Here is a 22,274-nt window from a genome sequence, read left to right as displayed (position 1 = left end):
TTTAGCCACCTTGTAAATTGCAATATAATAGTCTATCAGGTGGATGCACAGCAGTTTATTTCATCAGTCTCATGATGTTGGATAGTCAAGATCCTCTTTTTTTCTTATATAATATTAGATGGCACTGTAGTGAGTATGCTAATATATGTAATTTTTCTCTCTGGATGATTTCATTAGTGTAAATTCCTAAGAGTAGAAGTTCTGGGTGAGAGGGTATGAATATTTTTATGGTTTCTAATATGTGTTGCCACATCACTTTCCCTTTTAAAGTTTGTGTCAGTTTATACTGCTGCCAGCAGCACCATGCTTGGATTATTGATGCTTATTTCTCAGAGAGCTTTATGTCTTTAGTCTTGCTCTCCTTTTATCTGGCCCATAAGCTACTGACCAAAATATTCCAGACTGCTCAACTATTTATACTTTCCTCAGAGTCTTCCTGTGTGCCTGTTACCTGTCTTGCAGTTCAGGTACAAATTTTAAAATTCAGCCCCTTACCACCTGGCATAATTCATTTTAATTGTTTTGCATACCATAAGTGAAGCATTCACTCTTAGGTTTCCTCAAATGTCCCTTCTCTCTTTCCTCTAAGCCTTCCCTCTGACCATTTCTTACATTCAGAACTGTTGCACTGTCAACGTTTCTTCTCCATCTCTCTTAATTTCAAAAATTGCTTCTTCTACAAAGCTGTCAATGCACAACCACCTGTAATGATAGTATCTTTAGTACTCAGTGTGCTTAACTCTTGGTGGGTTGCCAGTCAATGTTTGTCAGTGTGGCCAGTGTGGGAAATGCAAAGGAAAGGCAGAGAGATGTTCAGTGGAGATTTTTTTTAAAGGAAAGCTTAGGATTCTTAAAAGCACTTGGTTCTGAATAAAACTGGAGAGGAGAATGAGGAGTTTTGTACTGTCGTTTTGGGGTACCATCACTCTTTCTGTGACAGTAGACAAGTCAACTTACTCCATCATCTGTTGTAGCTACAGAGTGGAAAATACAGTGTTGTTGCCAGTCATACACTCTTCTCTTCCAGTTTCCTCCCCTCAATATTATTGGCATCACCTTTATTATAACCCTAATATATACTGTTTATTATGTGCTAGGCACTGAGATGGTGTGTTATATGCCATAGCTGTTTTAACCCTTACAGCAGCTCTGTGAACGAGGTACCCCCTCTTTTCACATGAGAAATCCAGTTATGGAGAGTTTAATTGCTCAATTAACTACTATGTGATGGAACCATGATTTAAACCCTTGTTTGTACAGAATATTTTTCTGAGTATTCTCTTCCCTATCTATAATTTTCTGATTATTTCTTATTGCATATGAAAAAGAAAGTGTAACCCCTCAGCAACATTGGAAGGCCTTTCCAAATCTTTGTCCAGTCAGCATTTTCATGCTCATCTTTCTTCAGTCCCCCACGCCCTAACATGTGTTCTGTGTTTTACTCTGACGGAGCTGCTTATTCACAAATATACCACACTGTTTCACACATCCGGGCCTTTGTTTCTGTTCCTGCAGTGCCTTCCATTTGCCTCCTGGAAACTTCTATTCATACCTCAAGGTCCAGTTCAAATTCTCCATACTGCTTGCAAAGCATTTTAGATTTCCCTGGGCAGAGTTAGAGGCTTGGCACCTTGTGCTGTTTGGTATATATTTCTGCAGCAGTCCTTTCATACTGCTTAAAATTATTTGTTTACATGCCTGTCTCTCTGACTTTAATAAGAAGAGTGAAATATGATGTAAAAAGGCAGCATTTTTACAGAGAAATTATATATTATTAAACAGCCAAAATTAAAAATCTGCATATTTAAAATGACATTGTTTCCCTTTTTCCCCCCTCAGCATAGGGCTACTTTCAAATTTGAACCAACAGATGAAGATAAAAGAAAGGTAAGCTCTAATGTTACTGTGTGTGTATGTGTGCGTTTCATTCATGGACTTTCTAAACAGTGGACTCATTTTTGTCTGATGGTTATTTAGTTTTCAGTTTCCCTGCAGTTTGTTTTTAGGAACTCTGAGAAGAAAGCAAGTGCCAGGTGTCGTGCACACAACTCAGCCCTGCTCCACCTCACAGGACCATTGCACTTGGATCAATCAGAACAGTGGGAAGGGTTCTCTTAATGGCAGGACGTCAGGCTGCCCGAAATGTTTTGCTAATATTGTAAAGCTTGGTTTTGTGTTCATTTTGGGAAAACAGGTATTCATGCTGCTGACCCTTAGCCACATATTGTTCCCTGTGCCAACAAGTTATGTGTGTTGTCAGCAATTGTCTAGGCCACCTCACGGGCATGGAGGAATATGGAGTCAAGAGACCCACCAAGAGAGGAGTTATAAGAGAAGGTGCATCAGAGAGATGACCATGTGAAATGTGTTTCACTGTTGGGTTGCCTAAGTTGCTTTACTTAGTTGATTAAAGCATGATGCTTAAGGAGAAGCTCACCAGTTTTATCTGTGTTTTGCTGGGCTGTATACTTCCAGCCCTGGCCTCATAAATGCCAAGACCAGGTAAGCGAGCATGACTGAATCATCGTAAACCTATCACTGCTGCTGCAAAAATAGCTTAAACCTAGTGATTTCCTGGTAGTGGTCTGATAATACCTTGAAATCATCCTTCTGTTCACCTGTATCCCCAACATCTAATGTCTTCGTCCTGCTCATTTTATCTCTTATGGTTTCTTTAGCCCATTCTCTCCTTAACCCCTGCCCTAATTCAAGTTTTCATCTGGATTACTTCACCAATTTCCTAACTAGGTTAGGAAAGAACTTTCCTAAAAGTTCTTTCTTTTTCTAGTTATGTGCCCTACAAGTCCATTGTCCATAAATCTAGAACAACAGTCTGGTCATGTCACTCCCAGTCTTTAAAACCCTTGAGTGATTTTTGGCCTGTAAAATAAAATTCAAGCTCCTAAACATAACATACTAGACACTTAGTGACCTGGTCTCTGCATGCTCTTGCAGCTTACTTCTCTCCCTTCTATTTTATGCTGTAGCAATATAAAATGTTTCCAGTTAAATACACATATACATCCCTTCTGTTTCTTATTTTCTCCCTTAGCATATGTTGTTTTCCACCCAGAATGCCATTTCCTTCATGTATCCCTCTACTCCTTTTAACCTGGTTAATCCTACAGAGCTCCAGGAGCACGTCCTTCAGAAAGCCTCCTCTGGCCCTCTTGTTAGGATGAAATGTCCCTTTTTAGCATTCCTATAAAATTCTACGTAAATCTCTAACATTATGCTTATACATTATCTTTTAATTATTTATCTGTCTCTTATTATCAGACCCAGCAAACTCCCTGATGACAGATACTACTATTTATCTTTATGTCCTCTACACCTAGCATGTCCAGAACATAATAGGCACTTAAAAAGTATTATTGGCCTTGGCTGAGGTGGCTCAGTTGGTTGGAGCATTGTCCTATAAACCAAAAGGTCGTGTGTTTGATTCCTAGTCAGGGCACATGCCTAGATTGTGGGTTTGGTCCTGGTTGGGGCACATACGAGGGGCAACCAGTTGATGTTCCTCTCTCACATAGATATTTCTTTCTCTCTCTCCCTCCCTTCCCCTCGCTCTAAAATCAATAAGCATGTCCTTGGATGAGGATTTTAAAAAAGTATTATTGAATGAATGACATGGAGAATAAATTTTTGAAGTTAAAGATTTAACTCTAATTTTCTTTTGGATTTGAACCGTGTAAAAAAACTACAATACCTTTTAGAACAGGGGTGCTCAACCAGAAATGTACTGCCTGGGGACTTTTTTAAGATAAGTCTGCTCAGGCCTGACCCTTTATCTACTGAGTCAGAATTTGGGGGTGGGATCCATGTGTGTATGTTTTTATAGATGGTCTTTAGGAAATAAGTACTCACTCATTTGATGGGAGTGTAAGATGGCACAATTCCTGTGGAACAGAAACTGGTAGTATCTACCAAAATTACACGTGCATTTTGCCATTTGACCAAGCAGTGCCAGTTTTAGAAATCTGTTTTGTGGATAGGTTGGACTCAAGTAAAACGTTATTCACTGAAGCATTGTACACAATAGCAAAAGATTGGAAACAACCAAGTGCCCAGCAATTAGGGAGTATTTGAAGAAGCTAGTGTATGTCTACGTAATGGAATATTGTGATGTGGTAAAGAGAGAGGGAAAGAGACAAACCATTATATGCTAATGGGGGAGAGGTAAGTGAAAGTAAAAGAAGCATGTTGTTACCAGAACATATTTGTTAACATACTCATAATAGGTATTCAGGCTAGGAAAGCAACTGCTATTTAGTTTAGTTGGGAGGATCCATACTACATCTGTATGGGAATTTGGTGCTAAAATTTCACATATGTTTCAGTTAAGGGAGAAAAAATTCCCACAATTATTAATTAAGTATGTTTATTTCTTATAGTAACAAAACCTAAAGTTTTCAAAATATTGTGTTTTACTGGCTGTTAGGTCTTTGGAGATAGTAATTACTATACTGGTGTTATTTTCAGTTCTAGTGTGCAGATTTCTGTTTCCTGGGAGTTCTGATATAAACAAGTGTCCGCAGGGACCTAGCTAGGTAATCTTCATTAATGGAAAAACATTGACAAACAAAACCATTTCAGTCTCTAAGGATTAAAACTATTAGTGACTCTTTCATGCCTAAGGCCCTAAAAAGAATTTGAAATGAAAACTGTTGGAATGCTCTAAAGGATCTACATACATCCTAAGAGTTTAGGTTCTCGATGTAGAGAGACATAGAATAGTACATGTCTCTACATTAAACCCAGCCTGAAAATAAGAGGAACTCAAATTACCATCCAATTTGTTTTGCTACCCTAGTTCTCTTTTTCTTTCCTAAACATGTCTCTGGAGCCTTCATACAGTTGCTGCTTGGTAACTGCAGTACCCCTTTTGATGAATTACGGATGCTATCTCTGAAAAACACAGCACTATTTTATGTAAAACCTTTGTGACAACTTAGTAGTAAATGTAAGGGAGCAGAGCCTTTCAAAAAATAAAAATTATACTGAGATTTTTAGGAAATAGTTATGAATTAATGATCCTTAGACTTAATTCCTAACACTAATGTAGTATTTTGCATTTTTACAAAGATTTGCTTTGTAATAGTTATGCACTGATGCTCTAAGTATGGCAAGAATGTCACTATCCCTACTTTATTGATAAGAAAACCTAGGATTACATTAATGACAACTTGCCAACATTCATGGAACTAGTGAGTGGTGCAGCCTCAGAGAGAACAGATTTTCTGCCTGTTGTGTGTAGCACCTTCACTGTTCAGTGCTCCCACTCAGTACCACTTAAGGTGTATTTTATAAGGTTTGAAATTATGACTCAATACCTTGTTTAATCTCTTATTGCATACCTTGAGACACCATTTAGGCAACTAGACTTAAACTGAAAGATAGCAAGGAAAATTACCAACTAGGAGTGCTTAAGTTTTTCCATATAAAGTAAAGTCAGATACAACTGCTAATGTTTGGATATATATGCAAATAATTCCAGGTGCACGTGGATCATGATAGATTTGGATATAAGCACCTGTGCTTATTGAAGCACTTCCTTTACATTTTCTACCTAAATTGGCAGGCTGTGACAATCTACCAGCACATAAACAAATACTTCATGCAAATATGTAGGATGGGGGTAGGTGTGATGAATAATCTGAAAATTTACATCTTCGAGAAATGAAAGCTCTTACTGGTTTCAGAAACGAAACTGATCCCAGACCAAGAATACTAATAATTGCCATAAACATTAAAAAACATGTCATAAAATGAGTAAAAGAATTGCAGCTCTTTCACCTGTAAGATGAGAATACAACTGGATAAAATGTGGAAAACTTCAGTTGTTATCTGAGATAAATAGCCAAATTTCAAGCATTTATTTTATTACCTTCAAACTCACATAGGTAAGCCCATATTTCTCTGAAGGCAGACAGTAACTGTTGAGTTGAGGGTTCTTTGAGGACAAGAATACTCTTTCTTCTCTTTGTATTTTCCTCCCCCAGTTCCGCATGTGGCACAAAATCGGCACCTATAATATAAACGCCTATTAAATAAATTAAGGGAACTTGGAAATTGAGCAGAGGCCAGAATTCCTATGATTTGTACATATCGTTTGGTGTTGAGTTTGATCTTCTCTTAACTATACAGCAGAATCTCAAGCATACCTCATAATGTTTGCTGAAAATGCAGGATATAAAAGTATGCATGCAGTATGATCACATCCATATTAAACTAACAAAAGCTATACAAAGAAAAATGACTGCAAGAAAATTCACTAAGTGAATTTCACTGTCTGAATATTATTATTACTGCATGTGATATTTCTTTCCCTTTTCTGTAATTTAAACTTTTATATTATAATAGATTATAATGGTATAAAATATAATATACAACATGTTATATATTATACTTTTTTATAATAGTGTGATTGGAGGCATAAGCAAATATCAGTACTTTTTTTAAAAAATCATTTTTTCCTCTAAAATTGAGCCTTCTTGATTATCTTACACATTCTTTTGAGGGGAGCATAAAAATATTATTACATTTAGAGATAGTATTATCTACACAGCCAGTTTATGGAGTGAAATAAATTTATATGAATACAGAGTTCCATTCTACCATTTGAAAGATTCTGGGTTTTGTTTTGTTTTTTACTTTTTTTTTACCCCATAGTTGGCATATCAGTGGAGATCTCTGTAGTCCACAAATCTTTTTTCAGTAAGTTCTGTATTCTAGGTACTGTGTTAGGCTTTGGTTCCTAAGTTGGCTATTTGCCTGTGGTGTTTGATTTGGCACTTTCTCAGCTAGAGGTGCATACTGAGGATTACCACTGTGGACTATAGCAAATGAATGGGTAAAATTTCATATTTACATTCCGCTGTGGAAAATGTGTCAACATAGAAACATTAATCCTGTAGCATGGATCCATTCTTGGGAATAACTTGAGGCATGGATATTGGTTCTGAAAGCCTTGCACTTGAAGTCATTAAACTCTAATTTTCACTAAAACTAATGAGCTTCATATGCCTTGCAAATTTGACTCAAATTTTATTTGATATATTTATCTTAGGGAATACTTTGATACACGATACAAGTACAATTCACATTTAGAAACCAGTTACTTTAAAGATAAACATTTTCAGTATCTTTATTTTAACACACACACTACCAAAAGCATCCCATACTTTTTACTTTTTAAAGTTCTCATCCAGTTGTGATCTGGCATAAAACCAAACTAGAGGTGACAAATTGTATTGTAGGCCAGGAGGAATGCCTCAGAGTAGTTCAAAATAAAACAATACTTCTTTTCAGACTCCAGTTTTTATTTTGGATGTTTTGCAAGGCATTGAAGGATACATATAGGGAGAAAGAACAAAATAGCTCTTCTGACTTAGTCTATCATGTGGCAGCCTATACATGACCTTTGGATCACTTTTTAGGATTTCGGCCTGGGAATGATAAGAATAGTTTCTCTGATTTCTACTTTAGAGTTTCAGATCCATTTTCTCATACAAAAAAACTCATCAAGAACTTCCTCTTCTAGCCCTAACAATGTGAGGAGTTACATGGATCTGATCCCCAATAAAACTGGTAAAAAAAATTATTTTTAAAAATAATCATTTAAAATCCCTGGAAATTGTCCTAAGAGCATATAGTCAATGAAGAGATACTTATTCAAGAAAATCTACTAAAACTCAGTCAGAAAAGTGAAAGTTTGCAGTATTTGAACTCAGACCTGCTTCCTCCCTTTCTCCCTCTCCGCTGAGCCTGATGGAAACTCTCGTCCAAACTGATGCAGCCAAGAACACAGAGCTTCCTCTTCCATCAGCTTCAAGTTGGAGGGCTTTCTTCCCAGTGGGCACAGGGGATAAGCTCAGCATTTTTTAATCCCGCCTCAGCAACCTGTTGCTAAGACTAAATTGTGAGTGCAACTGAGAGGTGGGGTCTTCTTCCTTTCACCTAGCCCCTACTCATGGGACAGAGGCTCTACCTTAAGTGCGGTGCCCTTAAGAACAGTAAGACCCCAATTGCCCTTGGCCGTGTTGGTGGGAGAGAGGTTCCACCCTGGGAGAGGCAAGCTGCTGCTCCCCTCCAATTGCTGTCTCAAGGAGGTGTTACCCAGAGAGAAGGAGGCCATTGTCTCTGCCCCCGGCATTAGAACCAGGGCTCAGAAATTTTTTCCGGAGGAGCAAGCAGACCTTATAACAAGAGCTTGGAATCTCTCCTCAAAGGAACCAGCTTCATTTACAATGAGAGTGTGAAGTTCATTGCTGAGGGTGCAGGTTGTGGTGAAAAGTAACTGGGAAGAGATTGAGAGATTCATTGAAGATACAGGCAACCAGAAGGCTGGCTGGTTTGCTAGAGATAAAGGGGAAAGGACAGCAAAAAGGAATCCTCCTATGGTTAGAACAAATCTTTAATACTGACTTCAGGAAATATCCCTTCAAAGGAGCCCTAATAGACTTTAAGTTTGCCAAGCAGTTTATTTCCCAGGATATTGTTGAAGAGGATAGATCAATCAGTCTGGCAGTTAGTGGAGTTTAACAGCAGGGTGTGGTCAGAGAAAGAGAAAGTAAAAGAGGAGGGACCTACCAAAGCAACTGTCATTCCAGGATGAAGGTGGGCCTACTCAAGGGCAAGCCCCCTTGCAGAGAGGTAGGGGAGATTAAAATAATTCCAGCCAGTCTCTGAACAAATAGACAAATAACAATATCAAGTGTTGGAGGGTAGGGGGATTACCCAGTGTTACCATAATATATTATCTAAAATGTGCAATTCCCCCTGCCCCTAGCCAAATGAGACATGCAGAGAAACAGGAAAGATTAACCTATACTGGGGGAAGATGCAGGCAGTGGAAATTGCCTGTGAGAATGACCAGATATTAGATTTAACGGACAAAAGAGTTCAAAGTATCCATTATAAATATATCTGGAGAACTAAAGGAAACCATGATTAAGAAATGCAAGGTTTGATTAAAGGTCGCATCAAATGGAGAATAACAGTACAAAGATAGAAATTATTAAACATAAAAAAGAAGAACCAAATGGAAATTTTGTCATTAAAAAGTGCAATAAAGTACAATAACTAAAGTAGAAATTCACTAAAGAGGCTCAACACTACGTTCAAACTGGTGGAAGACAGAATAAGCAAACTTGAAGATAGATCAATAAAGCGTATCAAGGTGAAGAACAGAGAAAGCATAGTAAAGAAAAAATGAAGAAAGTCTCAGAGAATGGTGGGGTAATCTTAATGTACCAACACATGTGTAGTGGGAATACCAGAGGAAAGGAGAAAGAAAAAAGAGGAGAAAAAAAATATTTGAAGAAAAACAGCTAAAAACTTGCCAGATTTATTGGAAAACAACTTATACATCTAGGAAGCTCAAAAATATACAAGTAGGATATACTCAAAGAGATCCAAAATCAGTACATCCTAGTAAAAATGCTGAAAGCCAACATCAAGGAGAAGATCTTGAAATCTTGACATTTCTGATGAGAAGTTAGCCAGTGGCAGTAGGATAACATATTTAAGGAAATCAAAGGGAAAAAACCTCAACCAAGAATCCTACATCCAGCAGAGGTCTCTTTTAAGCATGCAGGGAGAATAAAGATACCAGATAAATGAAAAATTGAAAGAATTTGTTCAAGACCCACCTTATATGAATACTAAAAGTTTTTCAGACTGAAAGCAACTTACTCCAAACAACAATTTGAACCCACTCAAAGATCTCACTGGTAGAGGTAATTATGTAATTGTAAAAGCCAATATAAGTGCATATTTCTTCTCTTTTTTCTTAACTGATTTTTCAAAGCATTTGTATAAAACAATATGTATATAATTTGTTGAGCCAGTAACATCCAGAAATGTCCTGTATTTGCCAAAAACTGCACAAAGGTGACTAAAACCAAACCTGTATTGCATGAAGAAAGTGACTCCAGATAGTAACTTGAGTTCTCAAGAGCACATCAAGATAACCAGAAATGATAAATAAGAAAGTTATAAGTAATGATAATAAAAAGCTATGAGTATATATTCTTGCTCTCCTTTCTCCAGTGTCTTTAAAAGACAAAATTATATAAAGTAATAATTATAATGTATTGTTGGATTAGAAACATTTATAGATATGAGGTCTGTCCAGAAGGTACCCAGCCATGTAATATGAAAAACAGAGACATTTATTGAAAACGATACAAGATACAAGAAACATTATAGAGACATTTATTGAAGAAAATATAAGATATAACAAACATTGTACACAGGGCAATGATGTCTCAGGCCCCTTCAAAGTAGGCACCTTGGGACCTCACCCAGTTCTCCCAATTACCACCAGATGCCCCATCATATTTTCCTGAATCTCACTGATGGTCTGAAATCTCTTTCCTTTCAAAGGTGATTTTAGTTTTAGGAAAAGCCAGAAGGCAGAGGGCACCAAATCTGGACTGTAGCGGGAACCTAGTCACTGGGTGATTTGATGTTTTGCTAAAAAACTCTGCACTAGACGTAATACATGAGTCAGTGCATTGTTGTAATGAAGCTGCCAATCACCAGTTACCTATAGCTGTTCCCTTTTTGATCATCTGAATAGTTTCCATGGAGGAATGCTGAAGCTTAACACAAAATTTGATGCAGATTTGTTGCTCTACTCCTCATTTTGAATGCACAGCCGCACAATCAGTACACGTGTTCACTCAATGGTGTCTACTGCCCCCACTGACTAGTACAGTGAAGTTGTCATTGTTCACACATGTGCATTCCAGTCCACTCTTCTTGGCTGCCAGGTTACATTGATGTCACACAGATGGTTCTTGTTATATTAATAGTGGCTAAGATTTTTTTCCGGGCAGACCACGTGCACATGTGTGTAATAATAATGTCACAGAAAGAAAGGAAAGGAATAGCATCATGTAAAAGTAACGTTATATTAAATTAAGTTAATATAAATCTGGAGCTGATTCTGATAAGATGTATATGCTAAGTAAGCCCTAGAGCAACAACTAAGGAAATAACTTGGTTTTGTAGGGAACTATAAAACATTGTTGAAATAAATTAAAGAAGATCTAAATAAATGGAAAAACATCCGATGTTCATGGATTGGAAGACTTACTATGGCTAAGATGACTGTATTTCCCACATTGATTTGCCGATTCAGTGCAATGCCTTTTAGAATCCTGGATGGCTTCTTTGTAGAAACTGACAAGCCAGTTCTGAGATTCATGTAGAACTGCATGGAATTCAGAACAGTTAAAATAGTCTTGAAAAGAACAAACCTGGAAGGCTCAGAATTCCAATTTCAAAACTTAGTATAAAGCAACAATAATCAAGACAGAGTGGTACTATCATGAGGATAGATAAGTATAAATATAAATTATGTATGTATATATACACACACATCAAAGGAATAGTTTTAAGAGTCTAGAAATGAACTCACTTATCTGTGGTCAACTAATTTTTGACAGGGGTGACAAGACCATTCAGTGGGGAAAGAATTGTCTTTGAACAAATGGCATAATGACAGCTATATAGACACATATAAAAGAATGCAGTTGAGCCCTGACTGGTGTGGCTCAGTGGGTTGGGCATTATCCTGCGAACCAAAAGGTCGCTGGTTCAATTCCCGGTTAGGGCACACACCTCAGTTTCAGGCCAGATTCCCAGTTGGGTATGTATGAGCGGCAACTGATTGATGTTTCTCTCACACATAGATGTTTCTGTCCCTCTTTCCCCCTCTCTCCCCCCTCTAAGCATAAGTAAATAAAATATTAAAAAATAAGAGAATGTAGTTGAACATTAACCTCACATTATATTAAAAAATTAATTCAAAATGGTTTAGACCCAAATGTAGGGCTAAAGCCATAAAACTCTTAGAAGAAAACAGGGATAAATCTTCAGAGATTTGGCAGTGGATTCTTAGATGTGACAACAAGAAAAAAATAGATAAATTGTACTTCATCAAAGTTGATTTTTGTACTTCAAAGGCTCCTGTCAAGAATGTGAAATGATAGCCCACAGAATGAATGGGTAGATCATATATCTGATAAGAGATGTGTATCTAAAATATAGAAAGAACTTAATAAAAAGACAACCCATTTTAAAAATGGGCAAAGGATCTGGATGGACATTTTTCCAAAGGAGATACACAAATGACCAGTAAACTTGAAAAGAACTCGACATCATTCATTATCAGGGAAATATAAATCAAAACCACAGTGATTTACCATTTTGCACTTCTGGTATGGCTAGAATCAAAAAGTCAGAAAGTAAGTATTGACAAAGATGTGAAGAAATTAGAATTGTCATATTGGTGGGAATGGAAAAGGGTGCAGCCAGTCCAAAAAACAGTCTGGCAGTTTCTCAAAAGGTTAAATAGGATTACCATATGACTCAGCAATTGCACTCTTATGTATCTACCTCAAAGAAATGAAGTTGTATATTCACACAAAAACATAAAAGTGAATGTACTACACAGCAGCAGCATTATTGATGATAACTAAAAGGTGGAAACAACCCAAATAACTAGCTTGACAAAATTCGTCATGCCCACACAATGGAATATTATTCAGCCATAAAAATAACTGATAAGTGCTACAGCATGTATCGCCTTGAAAACATGCTAACTGAAAGAGGCCAGACAAAAGGCCACATAATGTAGGATTTCATTCATGCAAAATGTCTAAAATAGATCTGTAGTGACTGAAAGTAGATTAGTGGTTGCCTAGGGGCTATTGGGAGAGGGGAATTGAGGAGTCACTGCTAATGGATATTGGATTTCTTTTTTGGGGCCATGAGAATGTTACAAAATTAGATGCTTGCACAAGTGTGAATATACGTACTAAAAGCCAATAATTTGTATACTTGAACATGATGAACTTTGTGATACGTGTATTATAATTAATAAAGTTGTTATTTAATACTAATAAGTAACATACACTACATGCCCATCATCATTTCAAGCACTGCATGAATAGTCTCACAACAAGGCTATAAAGAAGATAATGCATTTTATAGATGAGGAAACTAAGGCACACAGACATTACAGTGAGTCCTACTTAATGCCACTAATAGATGCTGTGACTTTAAGTTAAATGATGTATAACAAAATCAGTTTTACCATAGGTTAATTGTTAATAAATAAAACTTAAGTTCCTATGTATCTCATCAATATTCTAATAAAATGACATTCAAGGAGCTTCTGTATTTGCCTAAACTAGTGCAGTGGGAAGCCACGATTCAAGCCTACACAGTCTGGCTCTACATCCAATGTGCTACACCATACTGCCATTCATTAATAATTGAATTGACCTGTTGTATAGCATATGAATCGGTTCTATTCATTTTCTGATTTTAGGCATCCAAAATTTGAGACTTGATGTGGAGCATAAACAGAGCTTTGACATTGAACTAATTATCAGTGTTGACAGGAAACAGAAAAGCATGCTTTGCAGTGTAAGTGACTGGGTAGGATAACTAGTGAGGCTATCTCATGTCAGCTCTCCCCATAAACAATGTAGTACTTGACATAGAGGAATTAGACATGCTGAAGACTTTTTCTTTTTAGATTCCTCAGATTATGTTTTGGCCAAAAATGTAAGGTTCATTTTTCTCAGCAGTTCTTTTCTTCCTTACCAAGTTTGATCATGTACTAAGGAAAGTGGAGAACTTACACATCTTTGACTAATTAAAAACTCTTAGGGACCTGAGAGAGTTCTTGGCTGACCAGACATTCCATTGTTCCAAACTTCCCCATTTAGAAATGAAAAACTAAGAGGCTGACTTGCCCAGAGTCACAGTTAAGTGAGTGGAAGAGGTGGGATTTGGATCAGGTCCTCTGTCTCCTTTTCTGCCGTCAGTGATCGTCTTTGCAGGGTTCTTCCTCAGGGAACTCACAGTGTAGTAAGACACCTGGACTACCTTCCAGCACAGAGGTTCTTTCTGAGGTATGTCACACTCGGACCGAAGACTCAGTAATGGGAGCTCAGAGCAGCCAGCTCTGCTGTGCTTGGATAGCTTTAATTGTTAGAAAGCTCTTACTTTATATGAACTCTAAATCTGCTTTGGTTGATCATCCTGCTTTGCCTATATCCCTCTCTACCTCTGCCTTTTCCCACCATTTGTCTTATCTCCCCACTTCCTTTCTGCCATTCCTTCTCTGTCATTTTTTCCCCACTTACTGCTCAACACTCACATTTATCAAGAAGCTTTCTCTGGCTAAATTTTTGATAGTGTATTCCTTCAGTCTTTTAATAACAGTTTAAATTGCTATACATTTACATTTCTTATTCATTTAACATATGTTCAGTCTCTCTAATATCATAAGAGTCATGTGTTCTTAACCTAAAATAGACTTCTTGTCACTTGGTTAGAATTTATTTCTCTTGAACAATTTGCATGTACTTGAATTTTAAATTGGGAGCATTGTGGGTTTTGTATATAGTCCTGATACTGGGGCTGTGCACACAAGTGCTTAGCAGTGGACCCTATAGAATCCATAAAATTAATATAAAATTTCAGTGTTATATTTATAACACCAATACTTTCCTTTCTCAAGTGGCTTTGCCTTTAAAAGGCAAATGCAGATAAAAACTTCCTCGCCGTATTGATCCTGTGTAGAGTATGCCTGTTAATGTTTCTTGATCTGTTTGTCCATCTAATCATATCTTTATGATGTAATGTGCATTAGCTTCTCTTCTATGCCAAGCACTATGCTAGAGAGTTTTTAATATGTCATCTCATTTAATATTTATAAGCTCCAGCTGTTACCCCTATTTTTAGAGATGAGGAACTGAGGCACAAGTGTTTTCAAGAAATCGCTCAAGATCTTATAGCCATAAGGTGCTAAGCTAATGTTTGAACCCAGCTACTTTTAAAAATTCAATTGTATTGTTTCCCAATAAGTAACATAGAAGATGCCTTATACTCTACAATATGTTTTCTCAGATGCTGTCTGCAAGTATATTAAATAATTATAGTAACCCCGTGAAATAGATATTTTTATCTTACCATAAGAAAATTTACTTTCAGATAGATTAAGCAAATCAGTTCAGATCCAAGTTCAGAAAATAGTAGAACTAGGGACTAGAAAGAACTCAGATAATCTGTTTCTTTGCTTTTTCTGCTATACTACCAGTGTGTTACTGTGCCTTTGAAAACCTCTAAAATCTTAGAACTGTCTTATTGAGACAACTTATCTTCCCTCTTGTTTCTGTTCTTGGCTGTCTTAGTCTGGTGAGGCTATCATAACAAAATATTATAGACTGGGTGGCTTAAACAACAGAAATTTGTTTTTCACAGCATTGGAGCCTGGGAAGTCCAAAATCAAGGTTTTGGCAAGGTTCATGTTGAAGCTCTTCTCTTAGCTTGTGTGTGGCTCTCATCTCACTGTGTGCTCACATGACCTCTTTGTGCAGAGAGAGGAGAGGGAGAGTGGGGGCAAGCTAACTTTCTGGTGTCTCTTAGAAAGGCACTAATCCCATTGGACTAGGGCCCCACCTTTATGACCTCATCTAACCCTAATTACCTTCCAGAAGCCCCATCTCCAAATACTACCACTTTAGGGGTTAGGCCTTCAAAATATGGATTTAGTGGGGACACAGATACTCAGTCTATTACATCAGCTTACAGTTGGTTATACAGGCCTGGACTACTAGAGCTGAGAACAGGGGATTCAGAGATAGAATAACGTGTTCAGAGTGAACAGTTAAGTGTGGGGGGGCAGATGGCATTGGAGACAAAGGAAGGAAATTCTGAGGAGACTGTATAGAAACTCTTTGATAAAGTGAAAAAGGCAAAGGGCTGTAGAAATCAATGGGATTAGGATCTGTATCAGCCACCAAGATAGGAAGTCTGTGTTGTGACAGTATCCATCTTCCAGCCTTGTTAATATACTACAATACCAAACTATAGCTTGTGCTAAGAATTCACTAAAGATTAAATGAGACACTATTTTTATTATTTGGTAAGTTCTAATATGCAACAAATGATGGTACTTCTGTATTTGCCAGGATATTATCTTAAAATACTGAAAGATATTTTGCATAGGTAGTGGGGAAAAGGGCTTTCTGACAAATAAAAACTCCTACTTAAGTAATAAGAGAAGCAGAGTTGGCTGGTACTGTATTTGAAAAGAAGCAAAAGGCTTTGACATGCTCATTTCTGCCTCAGTCAAGAAAGGAAGGGCAAATGATTGGTTTTGTCAGCTTTCATTTACACCTAAGCTATCTTTTCCATCTGTTAGTGAAGTCTTGATGATGTAACATGTCTTTACCAGGATGACTAATTAGCAAAGAAACTTGAGCAAAACTTACATAATTGTTATTCTGAACTGGCTTTTCAGTCTCCTTAGCAAGATCACCATCATAAAGAACATAGCCAGAAGGACTGTATTACTGAAAGATGTACATGTGCTAGAAAGGAAGCTAGAGATGACATTTAGGAAGTGACCTAAAGCTTCTTTCACAAGGACAGTAGTCATTCATTAAATAAAAAGTGAGAATCACCATTGCCTCTCACACTACAAGTAGGAAAAACCCTGAAGGGTAAGATGTAATATTAAGCTAAATATAACTGGACCCAGCTGCACAAGTATTCATTTAGAAAATTTCATCTTCAGCTTTTTATAAAGAAATTCCAAGTTTGACCTCTAGAATTCTCTCTCTCTAACTTTTTTATTAAAAGCACATTTCAGAATTCTGGCATTAAGTCATAACTATTTAATATTTTTGTAAATATGATTTTTTAAATAAGTATTTCTTGTGGGACTGACATTGTTCCCATTGTCAATTATATTAAGCTTTTTTAGAGTTTAATACCTCTCTGTCTTTGTTTTGTGTGTGCACACACACACACTCACACTCACATGTGCTGTACACAGAGGGCAAAAGTTTAGAACTATCAGATTTAGGTGGCTGCCCTTCAGCTTCAATTAAGAACTAAAATTAGATCCCTGTGGAATATGTATCCAGTGACGTCCATCAGAGGACGGTGTAGGCATAACCTTGAGAGTTCCAGGAGGCGTCATCCAGGGGATCCTGCTTTAACTACAAATTTCCTTAGACACTTGATTTTTTTATCTTCAAAAATTTATGTGACTTTTGGTGTTGTGATTTGTAAAACATTTGTTTATTTTCATGTAGAAATTCTTCCCCACCTCTATCCCCAATGAATCTTTTAGTAAAATAGTGATTAAAGAGGATGCACCCAAATTGTCTTGTGACTTTAAGTATCCCTGGCTCTGTGCCACATCTCCCAGTTGAATATGCACAGTCTATTTTAAGATTGGGGTCCTATCCCATCACTATAGGAGTATGTGTTGATGGAGGGAGAGCATAAATCAAGCATATGGCTAAAATTGTAGGCATAATTGGCAAAATGGAAGAGGGAAAGTCCATTCTTATTGAAGAAAAAGTGGTAGACTGTAATGGTAACTATTTTACTACCACTACAGTGGGGGAACAGAAACATTAAAAAAAATATAAGTAGTACCATGTTTAATGACTTAGTCTGTTTATTTAAGGAGGAAAAAAAGTTTTCAATAATTTCTTTCACAGGCCTAGCTTAACCCGAAATTGCTTTTGATGTTGGAACACCAGTTTTTGCTTTACCTCTTGTATGCCACCAGATACCAGTAAATAAAAAGAGTAGGACTGAGTTGAATAAGAATCCGAGTCCCCTTTCCCATTGTAGCTTTGTGTGCTGCCTTAAGAAAATCATTTAGCCCTTTGGGGAGTCAGTTTTCATATTTTTAAAATAAAAGAAATATTCCCTAGTTCTGAGTATGTGATTAGAATTATTTTTTAAAAGGATTCTGTAATCAAATAAAGGAAATAGCAGTTTTAAAACATTAAACTTTTTTTTCCCATAGTACATCTAGGAATCTTAATATTTTAATAAGCCTTAGAAGTTTCCCAGACTTATTCTCCCACAAAACCCTTTTTTAATAGAACCTTTTGCACTGCTAGTGCTCGTTAATATTAAGTAGTCACTATAGCCCTCATTTTAGCACTCATTTTGTTTGGCCTTTTAGCTCTTTTCTGGCATGTAGTTATCATAGGGTTACTGCCAAGTTGAGTTCAGTGCCTGTGCTGTGTGTATACCCTGCCCTTCTTTCCAGCTTGAACTGGAAATTATTGCATTTTCCTATTTCTTATAAATAAAACAGCCATTAGTCTTTGTCTTTTGCAGTGTTAACTTTCTCTGTTCACTGTTCTTTCACTTGATTTGATTATTCAGTTAATGGCCCATTTTTATTCTAAATTAATCCGTTAGTCTTCACCTGCATCTTACCAGTAGTAAGTAAATACTTGAAAAGGTTATCTCATTAAATTGTTGTGATAAGCACTGATGTTGGAGAGAACACTAGATGTCAAATCTACATGTAGGCTGACTATTTCAATCAGAAAAACAAGCCTTCTTCAAGATACTCTTACTGGCTGAGGTCTTTAATTACAGGTTTTATTCTTGGAAATGTATAATTTTAGCTATTACTGTGTACCATCATCTCATTTAATAAAACACCACTGTAATACAGAGAGTGTTATCCCCATTTTACATGTAATGAAACTAAAGCTAAGAAAAACCAAAGTAACTTGCCGAGATCTCACAGGTAAAAAATAGCAAAGTGAAGTTTCTTGGACTGCAACTCATATACTCTGTTATACCATGTAGCCTCTTACTAAATTGATAACACTATACATGGCACATGTACTATAGTTATAATGTTAAATAACACTCATTATTTAGATTCTTCTAGAGCAGCACATACACACTATCTCATTTAATTAAATTCCCCCAGATAACACTGTGAAGTAGGTTTTGTCGTACCCATTTTATAGGTTTAAGAAAAGAAAGAATTGCATCAATTTGGTCAGAGTCATTCAACTAAATAAATAGGACCTGTGCATTAAACCCAGAGCTTTAAAGACTTAGTGAATATTCGGACATAATACTCTCTAGCACACAGGACTTGAAAGATGTCACACTTAGTATGTATATGTGTATGTATTCAGCATATTTGACAGCATCTTTGTATCTGTGGCAGAAAAATATATCAGATAAATCCTGCCCCTGCCAAAGCTGATAAGAGAGATAAGAAGTCTCCAAGTTAATATAACTCCAGGTCAGAGGTATTAGTGCTATAAAAGTGGTGAGATTAAATACTCGGGATTTAGAGGTGGCAGAGGTTACTTCCTGCTAGGAGATGGCAAAGAGGATAACATTTGCTTTAAAGATAGAGATGATTTGGGAAGGTTAGGATTTGAGAAGACATTCTAAATACAGGAAATTACATGAGAAAAGCGCACAGGTTCACACAGGTAGTAAAGAGTAGGTTTTTTGGCCTGGATCAAAGATATTATAACATACGTAGCTGGTTATGAGTTTTGGAAACATGAATTACAGGTGAGTCTGACCCCTTCCTAGGTAATGAGTTTGGATGCATTTTATGTGAGCTGTCTACTGTGGGACAGTTAAAGAGAAATGTCTGCCAGAGAATAACATTTTCTTTTTGCTGCCAACTCTAAGAAATGAGTCCATTCTCATAAATGAATGATAATACCATCAACCAGCTTGTCCAAGTTAGAAACTTCAGAGGCTCTTTGCCTCCTCTTTCTTCTCTACCCTAGATATCCAATAAGTCATTCCACTTATCATTCAGTCAATTCCACTTTCTTAAAATTCTCTAAGCCTTCCACTTCATTGCCTTATTTTAGACCTCCGTCATTTCTCACCTTAACTATTTCTGCTCTGTCCCCTTTCTCATCGATTCTCCATATTACCATCAGTGATATTTCCAAAGCACAAATCTAATGTCATTCCCCTGCTTAACACTTTGCAGTAAGCTTCCCCACTTCCCTCTGGATTAAATCCAAACTCTTCATTGTCTTCATTAAACAGATGTGGACTAGTGTATCTTCTCTCTAAAAAGAAAAGAAAATATGCCGACAAACTGGACGACCTGGACAAAAGTGGATAAATTCCTAGAAGCATACACTCTTCCAAAAATAAATCAGGAGGGATCAGAGAATCTGAATAGAGAGATTACACCTAATGAAAGTGAAGCAGTAATCAAAAACTCCCAACAGACAAAAACCCCGGACAAGGTGGCTTCACAGGGAAATTTGACCAAACATTCTGAGAACACCTTTCCCTCTCAAACTGTTTCATAAAATTCAAGAGGAGAGATGGCTCCCAAACTCATTTTACGAGGCCAGCATTATCCTAATTCCAAAAGTAGATAAAAACACTACAAAGAAAAAATTATAGGCCAATATTGCTGATGAACATAGATGCTAAAATCCTCAACAAGACATTAGCAAACCGTGTACAGCAATACATTGAAAAGACTGTACACCATGATCAAGTGGGATTTATTCAGGGAGTACAAGGATGGTACAACATTCACAGATCAATTAATTTGATGACCACATAAATAAAGTGAAGGATAAAAAAACCACATGATTATATCAGTAGATGCAGAAAAGCTTTTGATAAAATCCAGCAGCCATTTATGACAAAAACTCTCAGCAGAGTGGGAATAAAGGAAACATACCTAAACATAATAAAGGCCACGTATGATAAACCCACTGCCAGCATCATACTCAACAGGCAAAAACTACAAACATTACCCTTAAGATCAGGAACAAGACAGGGATTCCGCTTTCACCTCTTATTTAACATAGTATTGGAATCAGCAATAGTCACAGCAGTCAGACAAGAAGAAATAAAAGGGATCCAAACTGGGAAAAAATAATGAAAAGAAAAACCGCTCTTGACCTTAATTCCCTCTTGTTACCATCCTATTTCTCTGCTTTTGTTATAGCCACATGTCTTGAGAATTCTGTGCTTTTCACTTTGTCACCTCCCAAATAAATACTCTCAGGAAACTGCTTTTATTAAGGCCATTGGTGATCTAGCATTGCCAAATCCTTATGCTGCTTGGTCTTTTGAAACAGCTGACTAGTCCCTTTATAAAATACATTTCTGTCTTGTCTTCCAAAACATCACACTTCTAGATTTCTTCTTGCCTTTCTAGTTGATACCTCTTAATCTTCTTTATCAGTTTCTTCTCCTCCTCCAGCCTCTTAAATGTTGGCATTTTTCAGAGCTTAGTCCTTTTTTCTGTCTATTTTTCTCTAGGTGGTCTCATCCATCCTTATAGCTCCAGATGTCTACACACATACAAATCATCAGGCATAGCACTCACTGAGGGCTACTTTCAGCCACATACATTGAACTTGCTATTTGACATCTCCCTAGGCATCACAAACTTAATGTTTTCATGCAAAATTTCCCCCCCGAGCCCGGTCTTCCTCCCATCGTCATCCCTTCTCAATAAATGGGACTACACTGCTTAAGCCAAAAAACCTCCCTCTCCCTAACAAATAGCAAGTATTTTCAATTTTTCCTCAAAACTTCATATCAAATCCATCAGTCTCTTTCACTCTCCACTGCTTCTGCTCTGGTTGTGGCTGCTTTTGTTCCCCTCCAATTCATTTGTACCCAGTAGCTGGTGTGATTTATCAAAATTTTAATTGGGTGGTTATTCTCCTTTGCTTAAACTTTCTGGACTTTGCTGCATTTCATGCTAGAGACTTACTGAGAACAGGAGTCATTTAATACTACACTCATTTAAATTTGTTTATAAGGACTCTATAGCAATGTGGGGAAATGCTTATGGTTAAAATTAAATTTAAAAATCAGAACAAAATTATATACACATGATGATTGCAACTCTGTATATTAAAGTAATATACTATTACTGCTGATTATCAAATTGACTAAGGGTAAACACATCTATCCATGGCATATGAAATATACTAGCTAGTATAATTATGAATATTTTTATATTTTCTTTAATAGTTTGATTCACTTTACATTTTAAAGAACATATATATTTAAGTAATTTAAACTCTTCAGAAAAAAAGAACTATAAATGAAGACACGTAATTTCTGCCACTCATGTAAAAAGACTTTTTTACCCAGTGAGGTAAACCATCCTACAGTACAATCACAAAAATAGCCTTTACTACTTCTCTCTTTCTTAGAAAGGAGAAATGTCAAGACAACATTAATAGAGATCAACTAATGCTGTTGATTTGGGGAATTTCTTAATGCTGCTTGCTTTGCTTAGGGCTACAAGGATTATGAAGAAATAAAACATCATAGTAGTCACCATTAAAAGAGTGCTTATTATGTCCCAGAGTCTATTTCACAACAGCCCTGTGAGATGTAAGCAATGTCATTCCCATTTTACAAATGAGAAAGTGAGGGTCAAAGAAGTT

The 22,274-nt window shown here is 36.7% G+C and overlaps 1 protein-coding gene across 6 annotated transcripts in view; it reads left to right on the top strand.

The window, feature by feature from the left end:
• The window catches only part of RIC8B (RIC8 guanine nucleotide exchange factor B), a 99,785-nt gene that overhangs the window by 7,193 nt on the left and 70,318 nt on the right, over positions 1–22,274 (top strand). For all 6 annotated transcript variants that reach the window (XR_006784284.1, XR_006784283.1, XM_045826511.1 and 3 more), the window contains exon 2: positions 1,840–1,887. Coding sequence is in view for 4 of the 6 variants with exons in the window: in XM_045826511.1 (XP_045682467.1) it covers positions 1,840–1,887 (48 nt within the window). In the remaining 2 variants the exon portion in view is untranslated. The remainder of the gene's footprint in view (positions 1–1,839; positions 1,888–22,274) is intronic.

Source organism: Phyllostomus hastatus, unplaced genomic scaffold (assembly GCF_019186645.2).
Source record: "Phyllostomus hastatus isolate PE091 unplaced genomic scaffold, TTU_PhHast_1.1 phas_scaffold_755, whole genome shotgun sequence".
Taxonomy (NCBI): Eukaryota; Metazoa; Chordata; class Mammalia; order Chiroptera; family Phyllostomidae; genus Phyllostomus; species Phyllostomus hastatus.
The sequence above is the reverse complement of the archived record's forward strand: the minus strand, read 5'-3'. Positions and strand labels throughout refer to the sequence as shown.